This window comes from Oenanthe melanoleuca, chromosome 1, assembly GCF_029582105.1.
Source record: "Oenanthe melanoleuca isolate GR-GAL-2019-014 chromosome 1, OMel1.0, whole genome shotgun sequence".
In the NCBI taxonomy this organism is placed as follows: domain Eukaryota; kingdom Metazoa; phylum Chordata; class Aves; order Passeriformes; family Muscicapidae; genus Oenanthe; species Oenanthe melanoleuca.
In genome coordinates, this window is record NC_079333.1 from 15,437,004 (window position 1) to 15,448,206 (window position 11,203).

Sequence of the window (11,203 nt, forward strand, 5' to 3'; positions counted from 1 at the left end):
GCCATGACAGGTTATTTATTTCCTTTCCTCTTGCCTTTTTTGTTATTCCAGTTGTGCTTTTCTTGCCTGACTATCAGACTACTCTCCCAGCTGCAGATCAATTCAATTAAGCACAGAGGCCAAGCAGCCAGCAAATAGCTCATTAAGATGTTTATGAGGAGTGTTGTTCTGAGCTCATCAAAACCCTCTTGGGAATATCCTGCTCCTAACATGGATGTGCAGCTGAGCTCAAATCCTGAGAGAACAGGACATACAGAGGTATTTTGCTGCTTTCCTATACATTAGGTGTTCTAAGTCACTCAGCAGTGCTCCACAAACTCATTGCACACAACAGCTGACATCCTTCCACCTCTCCCTCAACCCTCAAAGAACTATTTGACTTTTCTGCTGTTTATTTGGTCAGGCAAATGGCCAGATGCTCAGGCAGGAAGGGGCCCCAGAGCACTGCAGAATGACAACAGTTTTGGGCAGGTAACAGATTATAGATCAAATCAATCATTCTTCAGTTATCAACTCATGGTGACATTTCACCTCTTGGTTCCCTTGGGAAGGAACTCAAGTGACATTCCTTTGATTTCCACTCTATTGCTCACTGAAAAATGTAAACAAGTGTTGAAAAAAAGCAAACCAACTTTTAAATAGTGTGTGGAGGATAAATTCTCTTATCCTCTTACCGTTTTATGCATTTTTTGCAGGTCAATTTGATTTATAAGCTTAACTGAAAGAATATGGAAACATGGCTGTAGACCAGGAGAATGTTCAAAATCCCAGACTGGGAAATGAACTGTTAAGGACCACATTTAGCACAGATAGCTCAGTGTTCAAGCTGCAGGTGGAGCTCTGTGTGGTGGGAAATGGCAGGAGCCTGAGGCCAACAGCAGGTGAGCAGCCGCTCAGAGACATGCCAGGATCCAATGACTCCAAAGGAATAACCCAGACTATTGCACAAAGGGTGGAAAAGACTTTTGCTATTAAAAAAAAAAAAAAAAAGTAAATGAGAAAATGCTTTAAGGTTCTGTTGTGGCCTTCAGGAAGTAGAATCACAGAATCACAGGATGGTTTGGGTTGGAACAGACCTTAAAGATCATCTCATTCCAAGCTCCCTGCCATGGGCAGGGACACCTTCCACTAGACCAGCTTGCTCAAGCCCTGGCCAACCTGATCTTGAATACATCCAGGGATCCAGGGGCAGCCACAGCTTCTCTGGGCAACCTGTGCCAGGGCCTCCTCATCCTCATAGCCAAGAATTTAGTCCAAATATCCCATCTAACTCTGCCCTCTGTCAGTCCGAAGCTTTTACCCCTTTTTCTATCACTACATGACCTTGTCAATAGTCTCTCTCCATCTTTCCTGTAGGCTCCCTCTAGGTACTGAAACGAGGTCTAAGGTTTCCCTGGAGCCTTCTCATCTCCAGACTGGACACTCCAAATTCTCTCAGTCTTTACTCACAGCAGAGGTGCTCCACCCCTCTAATCATCTCCATGAGCTCCTCTGGACTTGCTCCATCAGGTCCCTGTCCTTCCTGTGCTGGGACCCCAGAGCTGGATGAAGCTCTGCAGGTGGGTCTCACCTGACTGGGGTAGAGGTGCAGAATTCTTCCCTTCCCTACTGCCCACAGAGCTTTGGATGCAGCCCAGCATAAAGAGTGTTCTGGGCTCCCAGTGCACACAACTGGGGCATGTTCAGCCTCTCATTCACCAGCACCAAGTCCTCCTAAGTAAGGCTGCTCTCAAAACCATTCCCTACCCAGTCTGGATTTGTGCTTGGACTTGCCTCGACCCAGATGCAGCACCTTGCACTTGGTCTTGTTAAACCTCATGAGATTCCCATGAGCCAGTTCTTGAGATGTCTTGAGTTCTATAAGAATTAAAAATTAAAAGGGAGGGTTATACATTAGAGGGGAATCTCAGGTGTCAGGTGTTTGGGAAGTCTGTGCCTCTCAAGTACCTCAGCCAAGGGGGAAAGGGAGAGGGAAATGCAGCCGGGAAATTCAGATAAAAAGGAGGCTGCATCCTCCAAAAATCTGAGACACCCCAGGGCAATGCCCCATGGCCTCTCCCTTTATTCGAATAAAGTAAAAGGACTCCTCTGTCTCCTTTGTGGACATAAACCTCTGGTGGTTGTGGATTAATTTTCCTGACAAAAGGAAAAGGGGAATGGCTTCCCACTGACAGAGGGCAGAGTTAGATGGTACATTGGGACGAAATTCCTGGCTGTGAGTGGTGAGGCCCTGGCAGAGGTTGCCCATAGAACCTGTGGCTGTCCCATCCCTGGCTGGGATTTGGAGAAACTTGGTCTAGCGGAAGGTATCCACTCCCCCACTCCCATGACAGGGGAATGGAATAGGGTAAGCTTTGACGGCCCTGCCATGCCAGCCCCCTCGGGCTCGCCGCACTACCACACGCCGCCCTTTCCATCATGGCGGCGCCTCAGCGTCGGTGACGCCACCGCCGCGCGTCGGCCTGTGACGTCATGCGCGCGCCGGGCGGCCGGGCGTTGCCATGGAGGCCGCGGACGAGTGGCTGCTGCAGTCGCTGCGACTGTGAGGAACCCCCGGACCCCCTGCCCCGGCACCGACCCGCGCACCGCCCGCCTCACACCCGCCCTCTCCCCGCAGGTACCGCGACCTGCACACCTTCGAGCTCCAGGCGCCCACCCGCCTCATCGAGTGGGCCCGCGGGAACCGTGAGTGCGAGGCGAGGAGTGCTGAGGGGAGGGGAGGGGAGGAGAGGCGCCGGGCTGGGGTCTGGCGGCGTGGGGTGGCTGTGCCCAGCCGGAGGAAAGAAGGAGGCGCCGGGCCGGGCGAGGGAGAACGAGGAGAGGAGGCTGTGGGTTTGGGCCAGTCTGAGGTCCCGGAGGGGAGGCCAGCGTGCAGGGCCAGGACCCCAAAAGTGGAACTAAGTGGCCGGAGCTGTTCCGGGTTCAGAGTGTGGGGATCCATGGACTGCGCGGTCACTCGGGTTTGTGTCAGGGAGGGCGGGCTGGGCAGGGGGACAGCCCTCACCGTGTTCCTGGCTCTTCATGCCCACCCCACGAAGGTGTCTGTGTAGCCGGGTATGGACAGTCTGATGGGAACGAGATCCTGCAGCTGATCCCACCGCCAACGCTGCTGACAAAGGAGACCCAGGTGGGTGTTGCAGAGTGGCACCAGACCTCTCTGACCTCCTTGGCCCGATATTTTCAGAGACCAAGCCAGGTCTTGGTGGCCTTCATGAGCTGTTACCTGTTGCTGTGACAAGGGACCTGGAAATGGCCAGGGACTGAGCAGCTTTGGTTGAAAGGTAAAGCACATTAAGTCACCTGTTTGTTGTCCAGTCATGTTATCATGCAGCTGCTCTGCAAACAACTTGGGTTGTGGACACTTCATCTCCAGGTATGTGAATGAAAGCATTTCATGGGGAAAGAGGACAGATGAGGACAGCAAGCCAAATGAAGAAGGGGCTTGCTGAGCAGCCCAGGCCTGGGGGACCATCCTGCCGAGCTCAAAGGTTGGCCCTTGGGTGGATGATCTCCGTGCTAGAGTAGAAGGTGGTTTTTGGTCACTGGGTAAGTAGAAGGCTCCTGAACCAGATGTGCACAGATGGCAGCAAACACAGGCAGCAGCTTTCTCCAGATTTTTGTCCTCTCTGACTATTTTGGGATCCTTCCAGTCCTTATCTCCTGTTGGAAAAGGCAGCACTAGACAGGGAAGAGCTATACCAAGCAAAAGTTTGCCTCGTGTCTCTGTAATTTTTTTGTGATAACTCAGCACAAGTTGTGCACCTTTGTGTGAAGAAATGGCTTTGCCTTTGATTTCTAGGGCCTGTGTCCAGAGAGAGATTTCAAGGTAGAATGTGGTGGATTTTCAGAGCGCCCAGTGTACAGCCTGAAATATGTGCCGGACACCAGGTATGACCACAAGGTCCTTCCCAGGGTGTATTGGAGATGGAGAGGGGACTTATCCACTGAGAGCAAATTCATTTTCCTTGCCTGCTTCCCAACTCAGCTGGTCAGTCCTGCCAGCTGAGACCAGTGTGAGTCTGGGCCAGTGACATACCAAGAACTGCTGATGTTGCTGCTCCCTACCCCACTTCTGAGCAGCAGGGGCCTGTAGAATTTTCCTGCTCTACCTTCCCTTCCTTATGCATTTGACACTGTTTGGAGGTGCTCAGCACCAGAGTAGGACACTGGTGGCTGGTGCCACTGCTCTGCAAGACCCTGCGTGTGCAGGTTCAGAAGCTTCTTTTCCTACTCTGGATTTAAATCAAACAAACACCTCTGGCTGATTATATCCCTCATTCAGTCTCTCCTCCTACACAAGTCCCCACTGACTACTTTGGGGCTGTCTGCATCATTCTTAGTCTAGTCCTTCTGGAAAATGTGGTAATTAACTGACAGAACCATGGAATCATTTTGGCTGAAAAAGCCATCTGAAACCATTGATTCTAACCATTCCCTTATCACTGCCAAGCCCACCGCTAACCCATGTCCCCAAGTGCCACACACTCCTTCTAAATCCCTCGAGGGATGGTGACTCCACTCCTGCCCTGGGCAGTCTGTGCCAAGGCTGGACAACAGTTTCAGGGAAGGAGTTTTCCCAGTATCCTACCTAAACATCCCCTGGCACAACTTGAGGCCATTTCCTCTTGTCCTGTCCCTTGTTCCTTGGGAGCAGAGCCAAATCCCCACCTGGCTGCACCCTCCTGTCAGGAGTTGTAGAGAACAAAAAGGTGCCCCCTGAGCCTTCTTTTCTTCAGGCTGAGCCTCCCCAGTTCCCTCAGCCACTCCTCATCAGAGCCTCATAAAATATCCTCATAAATGGTCTTGCCTGGGACTGTGTTTGCATGGGCTGTGTGGAGCATCCTTGCATGAGGAATTGTGGGATTATGGTCCTTCTAGCCACCACTCTGCTCCAAGCAGAATCCCTCCTTACAGGAGCAGCAGACCAGTTTGTCCCAGGCTATTGAACACAAGGCTGTTCTCTGCTCCTGAGGAGACTCTTTTGTGAGACCCTTCTGTTTCCTCAGCTTGCTGGTAACCAGTGGCCCACCCAACAGCTCCCTCCAGGTCTGGCAGGTGTCAGCAGAGAACTCTGGTAAGGGTTTCTGAGCTCAAGCAGTTTCTCAATGCAGTTGTTGCATTTCACACCTCTAACTTTCCCTTTTTCCTGTGTGTCAAAAGAGGAGTGCCTGAGGTCCTGAGTGACCTCCCTTGTGTGGCACAGGCTGAAGAAGGGTACAAGACAAGGGTCTACACCAGTTTTGGTGGTTTGGACTTAACAGTTCAAACCTCATCAGAGAATTAGTATGTTTTGTCTGTCACAGTAGCCTTGTACTGCATGGTGTTGGCACAGTGTTCCCTTAGTAACTCCAATGGTTAGAAATAAAGCTCCATCCATTGTCTTTTGGGATAGACCGTGATCCACCTTATTTGTCTCAAAAAGGATCACCATTGTGGAGGCTGCTACTGGGAAATCACCAGAAAGGAAGTGCAAAAGAAGAAGAAAACTTCTTCATTGAACATAAACATCTCGATTCTCAACTTTTCATTTGTTTAGCTCAGTGTTTTGTTAGTCCTTGCTGGAAGGAGTTTTTCCCAGAAGAGGGGGCTAGGCAAGATTAGATTTCTTACTGGTTTTGTGGGTCAGTTTTACCTTTGTGAGGTATTGTGAAGCAGCTTAATTGGATGGATTGCTTGGTTCTCAATGTGTTTTACATCTGTTTCTGTCTTCTGTCTCTTCTGTCCCATCTTAATAGATGTTATTAAATCTGTAAGCACCATAGCAACAGAAAATGGCACTGGGCAATCCTGGGCTAAAATTGCCACCATTTCAGCCAGAGCCCCATGGGTCCTTCATGGCTCAAGACTTGACAGAGTCCAAATTACAGAGGTTGAATCAAGGAAAAATGTCTACACAGCAGGTATTCAAGGCAAGCCTAATGTGTTATTTTTTGAAAGGTGGGTAAAGCAATACTAACTGTTTGAGTAGCAAACATTTCACTGAGCAGGTACTTCTGGACATGTGCAAGTGGTTGTAAAGATATTTGCCACAAGTATATTGTCTTGAGGAAAGAGGTAACAATGGTCAGGTGCATCTCCAGCTGCTTACCACTCACATTACACTGATTTCTCACATTTCTGCTCCAAATCTGGGCACTACCAGAGTCCTGCAGATAGTTTCAGTGTGGAGAACTGGGTTCACAGAGGGGTCCTGTGTGTGCTGTCCCAAACAAGGGAGGTGACAGCCTAGTTACAACAGCTAGTGGGTGCAGGTCTGGCTTCCTTGGGGGTCTGGGAACTCTCTGCCTTCACCTATGCAGTGAGACCCAGTCCCCACAGAGCTCACCACTGGGGAGAGGAGGGGGGATGTGTCTAGAGGCAGTATCACAGCACTGAGGTCTGTTTGTCACTGTCCCTGTGCCACAGGGACTCACAGAATCTTGGAGTGGTTTGGCTCGGAAGAGACATTTAAAGCTCATCTCATTCCAACTCCCTGCCATGAGCAGAGGCATCTTCCACTAGATGAGATTGCTCCAAGCCCCAACCAACTTGCAGGCATGAGGCAGCCACAGCTTCTCTGGATAATTTTGTCAGGGCCTCACCACCCTCACATACAAGAATTTTTGCCCAATATCCCGTTTAACACTGCCTTCTGTCAGTGTGAACCCCATATCCTGTCACACCAGGCCCTTGTCCAAAGTCCCTCTCCAACTCTTGGAGCTCTGTTAGGCACTGGAAGGGGCTCCTCTTCTCTCTGGAGCCTTCACTTCTCCAGCCTGAACATCCCAAGTTCTCCCAGCCTGTCACCAGGGCAGAAGGCATGTAGCCCTCAGACCCTCTCCATGTTCTCCTCTGGACTCATCCCAGCAGTTCCATGTCTTTCTGATGCTGGGGGTCCTGGAGCTGGACACATTACTTCTGAGCATACATCCTGCTTTTTCTCAGGCAATACTGCAGCACAGAAATCCTGAAAATGCTCCTCACTGGACCTGAGACCTGCCTCTCTTTTCCAGCTTCCAGAGGCAGCGAGGAGCTCAGCAACCTGGCCTTCCTGGACTGCAACACGGCGCTGCTGTGCTGCGCCACAGGCCGGCTGTGCCTGGCCGACACCCGGCAGCCGCAGAGCCTCGTGGAGGCCGCGTCGGTGCCCTCGGCGCCCTGCAGCGAGCAGTGGTGCATGGGCACCAGGCATGCAGCTCAGGGCTTGGAGCCCAGCTCCCAGCCTGTGGCTCGCCTCTCGAGCAGGGGGCTCCTAACCCTGACAGACCTCAGGAAAACCTCGGAGCTCTTGGCCTTGGCGAAGGCCAGAGTCCCCTCTCCTGGCTCAGAGTTCCTGTGCATCTCCTGGGCTCCTGCTCTGGAAGGCTACCTTGCCATTTCAGGTAGGTGCTTGGGGCAGAGATCTCCTTTTCTGGGTGCTTTTTTGATTTATATTTTTATCAGGGCCCAGTTCACTCTGCCCAAAACCCCCCAGTGACACAGGGTGGTTTTCCAGAGCTGCCTCTGGAGCCAGCAGAGATGCCAGCTAATTGTCCTCTGCAGCTGCCGCTTTCCGACAGCTCCGGAAGGGGCCTGGGCGGGTTCTGGAAGATGCCTGCTGCCCTTCTGTGAGATCAAAGGCCCCAAGCTGACCACAAGCACTGCCCTGATAGTGCTAGTGACAGCCTGGCTGCAAGCTACAGCATTGATAATGCGAGCTGGGCAGCAAGGCTGCCTCTTGACCAGATCCCTGCATGTTCACACTCATGAATCCACAAACTTTGGGGATCTAGTCTGGGCTCTGGAGCTGTGTTCTTCAGATACTCCTCAGAGGCAGAGTTGCTCTCCTTATAGGTTTCTAGTCTGGGCCATTTTTCCTTGTTCCTGCTGGGAGGTGTTCCTGAGCCCAGCTGGACTAGAGAAAAACAATTAATTTCTGCACTCTCTAATTCCCTTTTATCCAAGGTTTTGATGGCACCGTGCATGTGTATGACACGCAGAGCTGGGACAGCTCTGGCAGGGAAGCAGAGCCCATCTTCGTTCACAAAGGCCACGCATTTGGCGGAGCAGGTGGCAGTGGGGACTCTCCCCTGGTCACTGTGCACACATGGCACCTGCAGAAACCCAGAACTTTGTTGTCAGCAGCAAGTGATGGTTCCTTGCACGTCTGGGACTGGGTTCAGCCCTGTGGGAAGTGTGGGTAGGTGGTGTTTTGGTGAGATGGGGCATTTCCTGCCTCTGCTCTAGTTTGCGTGGGCTGCAGGGTGTATGTTTGCCTGCAGATACCGTTTGGAGACTGTTGCAGTGAGCAGAAAAACTGTAAAATTTCTATTTTAATAATAGTAAAAATTTTGGCTGTTACTTGTTTTCCTGTGTATCAGCCTTCAGATAAGAGCTGTCCCTGTGGTTCTGACTGTGGCTGCTGGCAGAGAACATCTGCTGTTGTTTGATCATTGGCTTGTGTCTGCAGAAAGGGAGAGGAACAAAAAGGAGAGAGACTTGACAAGAGCCTGTCACAAGAGTGACCGGACAAGGAATGGCTTCACACTGCCAGAGGGCAGGGTTAGATGGGATATTGGGAAGAAATTCTTGCTGTGAGGGTGGGGAGGCCCTGGCACAGCCCTGGCACAGCTTGCTCAGAGAAACTGCTGCTGCCTCAAGGCCAGGTTGGATGGATCTTTCAGCAACATGGTCTAGTGGAAGGTGTCCCTGTCCATGGCAGGGAGTTGGAACTGGATGAGCTTTGAGGTCCCTTTCAAACCAAACCATTCTCTGATTTCATGAAAAAAACAGGAGTTTGAGGAAACAGGCTCTTCTGTGGGATATTTACCCACTGTATTCCAGGCCTGGAGCACCAAGGGGAAGCTGCACCCTCTGAAGAGTGTTGACATTTATCATGTGAACGTATTTCAGAAGCAGTGACCTCTGCTCAGGAAGTTTCAATGTGACCACTTGTGTTCCTGCTTGCAGCCTTCAAAAGGAACAGGAACAACCTTTCTAGCCCCAGCCTACTCCAAACTCTGCCCCTCCCCTTCTAGATCCTAGAGCACCTGGTCTGAGACAAGGCATTGGTGTCCTTTGGCTCTTTTCCCACCAACTACATGTTTAGATTTGATAGAACTGATGTGATTTCCTGGGCTGAGGAAGCAGGTGATGACTCCTGCAACACCCACGCTGTTACAAAAGTGTTAATTGAGAAGTAACAACCTGCCTGCAAAAGGCTCCCTTCTGCTCTGGGTGTCAGCTGAGGTGAGGTGGGGTGAAGGCTTGTATTTCAAGAGCACCTAGGGAAACCTTACACTGGGAATGTGCTGTACTGACTCTGTGCCATGGCAACAGTTCTCTGCCTGGTGGCTGAGCCTGGAACCTGCTCCATTCTTCTCCCAGGACAAGCCATCTGGGCATTCCCACTCATCCCAAGACTCTGCCTGGTAGCATGTGAAGCAGGGGCAACATGTCCTTCGCAATGCTGGGGATGTTGATGTTTTGTCACTTACTAAAGGAATGGATCTGTGTCACCACCATCAGCAAAGGGCAAAAGCAGCAAAGCCTGTTTGAATCCTAGAGGAGCTGAGCTCTCCTGCAGGAGTGCCTGAGCATCCTTTCCACTACCGAGGGTCCACAGCAAAACCAATCCAGCTGAGCCATTGCTGAACTGGGGGAAATGTTCTGACCAAGAGCCTGGGAGCATTTCTGCCCCAGAGCAGGCAGCAGGGAGGGCTCCTGACTCTCTAGTCTCTCCATCTGCTCGAGTCAGTTCCTTCCGGCTGTGGTAGAGCCGAGTGCACCTTTCACCTGCACCAGGACCTGCAGGATCCTGCATTTAGCAGCTGCCTTTCTGCCCCAAGACTGGGACCCACAGCAGCCCACAGACATGAAGGGTTCTCATAGAGGGATCTTGGAGCTCAGCGGGTTTTCCTCAAGCACCCCTGGGAGCAGGTGATTTGGCAAACAGAAGGTGCAGACTCAGATTGTGCGGCTCCTCCTTCCTGGGGGAAACACCCACAGAGGGAGGGTCTCACCCTGGAGGAGGTGGGCTTTGAGGTGGAGAGAAGACCACTGGAGCCTTCCCAGTAGCCAGCTACCTCTTCCTTACTGCCTCCTTTGCCAGGACATGTGGAGGAGCTGATCCCCTCCCACATCACAGTGATGCAGATAGTACAACGAGGACAGGGAACCAAATTTGCTTGGCTTTCAAAATGGGGCTTAAGCAATAGTTCAGTTTGAACCCATCTAAACTTCCTTTTTTTCCTAAAATAACTTAAGCCTTCTTGTCCAGCTTGAGCCAGATTTGACAGGGGACTGGAGATGGGAAAAATATTAAGTACTCACAGATGCTGTGGGAAGGGATTATGCACACAGGAGGGATCTGGAGAGTTGTGCACCACATGGAGCCTCTGGCAATGCCCATGTGGGATCAGAGTGTGGTTGTGTGACTGTGGAGACTTTGGCTTTGGGGCCAGGCTGGTCTTTGGTAGGAAAGTTGGGACAGCCTCTGGCACAAATGCTGACACCCATGAAGTGCACCAGCTTAAGGACATTCTCTCCCTCCCCATAGCATCAGCATAGCAAGGGGAGCTCAAGCTGCATGGGACATGAATGTGTCCAAACTCTACCACAGAATGGTCCTCTAGAAGGCCTGTCTTCACTGAGGCCACAGAGCTGGGGACATAGAATCATGGAATCATTCATGTTGGAAAAGCTCTTTAAGATCATCTCTTTAAGATCATGGAGTTCGATCTTTACCCACACACAGCTAAGCCCACCACTAAACCATGTATGTCCTCAATTGCCACATCTACACATCTGCTAAATCCCTTCAGGGATGGTAACTCCACCACTGCCCTGGGCAGTCTGTCCCAAGGCTGAACATTCCTTTTAGAAAAGGAATTTACCCTAATATCCAATTTAAATGTCCTCTGGCACAACTTGAGGCAGGATTTCTCCTTTTTTGACTGTGAGGGGACAAGTAGCAGCTCTTCCATGAGGGACTGTCTTTGAATTCAGGCCCATAAATGGAGGTGCTGCTTGGCTCATTCCCCAGTCCTGGCTCCTGCTGCTCTCAAACAGGACGAGAAGCTCCCTGCAGCATTAACGGATGTTTGGATGTGGCTCTTGCAGTGGTTTAGTGGCCTTGGCAGGGCTAGGGGAACCACTGGACTCTATGATTTTAGAGAGTTTTTCTCCAACCTCCATGATTCTGTGATCCTTAAAACAATCATCTCTGAGCAGTTCCTCAGCAGGA

At 51.2% G+C, this 11,203-nt stretch overlaps 1 protein-coding gene across 2 annotated transcripts; it reads left to right on the top strand.

The window, feature by feature from the left end:
* The first annotated feature begins 2,472 nt into the window (after positions 1-2,472).
* WDR73 (WD repeat domain 73) lies at positions 2,473-8,325 on the top strand. 2 transcript variants are annotated; one of them, XM_056486040.1, is made up of 8 exons: positions 2,473-2,542; positions 2,618-2,685; positions 3,039-3,127; positions 3,800-3,888; positions 5,007-5,074; positions 5,736-5,909; positions 6,993-7,361; positions 7,924-8,325. In XM_056486040.1, the coding sequence occupies exons 1-8, from the start codon at positions 2,502-2,504 to the stop codon at positions 8,160-8,162; spliced, it is 1,137 nt and encodes a 378-aa protein (XP_056342015.1). In that variant the 5' UTR covers positions 2,473-2,501; the 3' UTR covers positions 8,163-8,325. The 2 variants fall into 2 exon arrangements, with proteins under 2 accessions (XP_056342015.1, XP_056342024.1); XM_056486049.1 differs by having other exon boundaries at positions 2,476-2,542; positions 5,736-5,900.
* Positions 8,326-11,203: the final 2,878 nt, after the last annotated feature.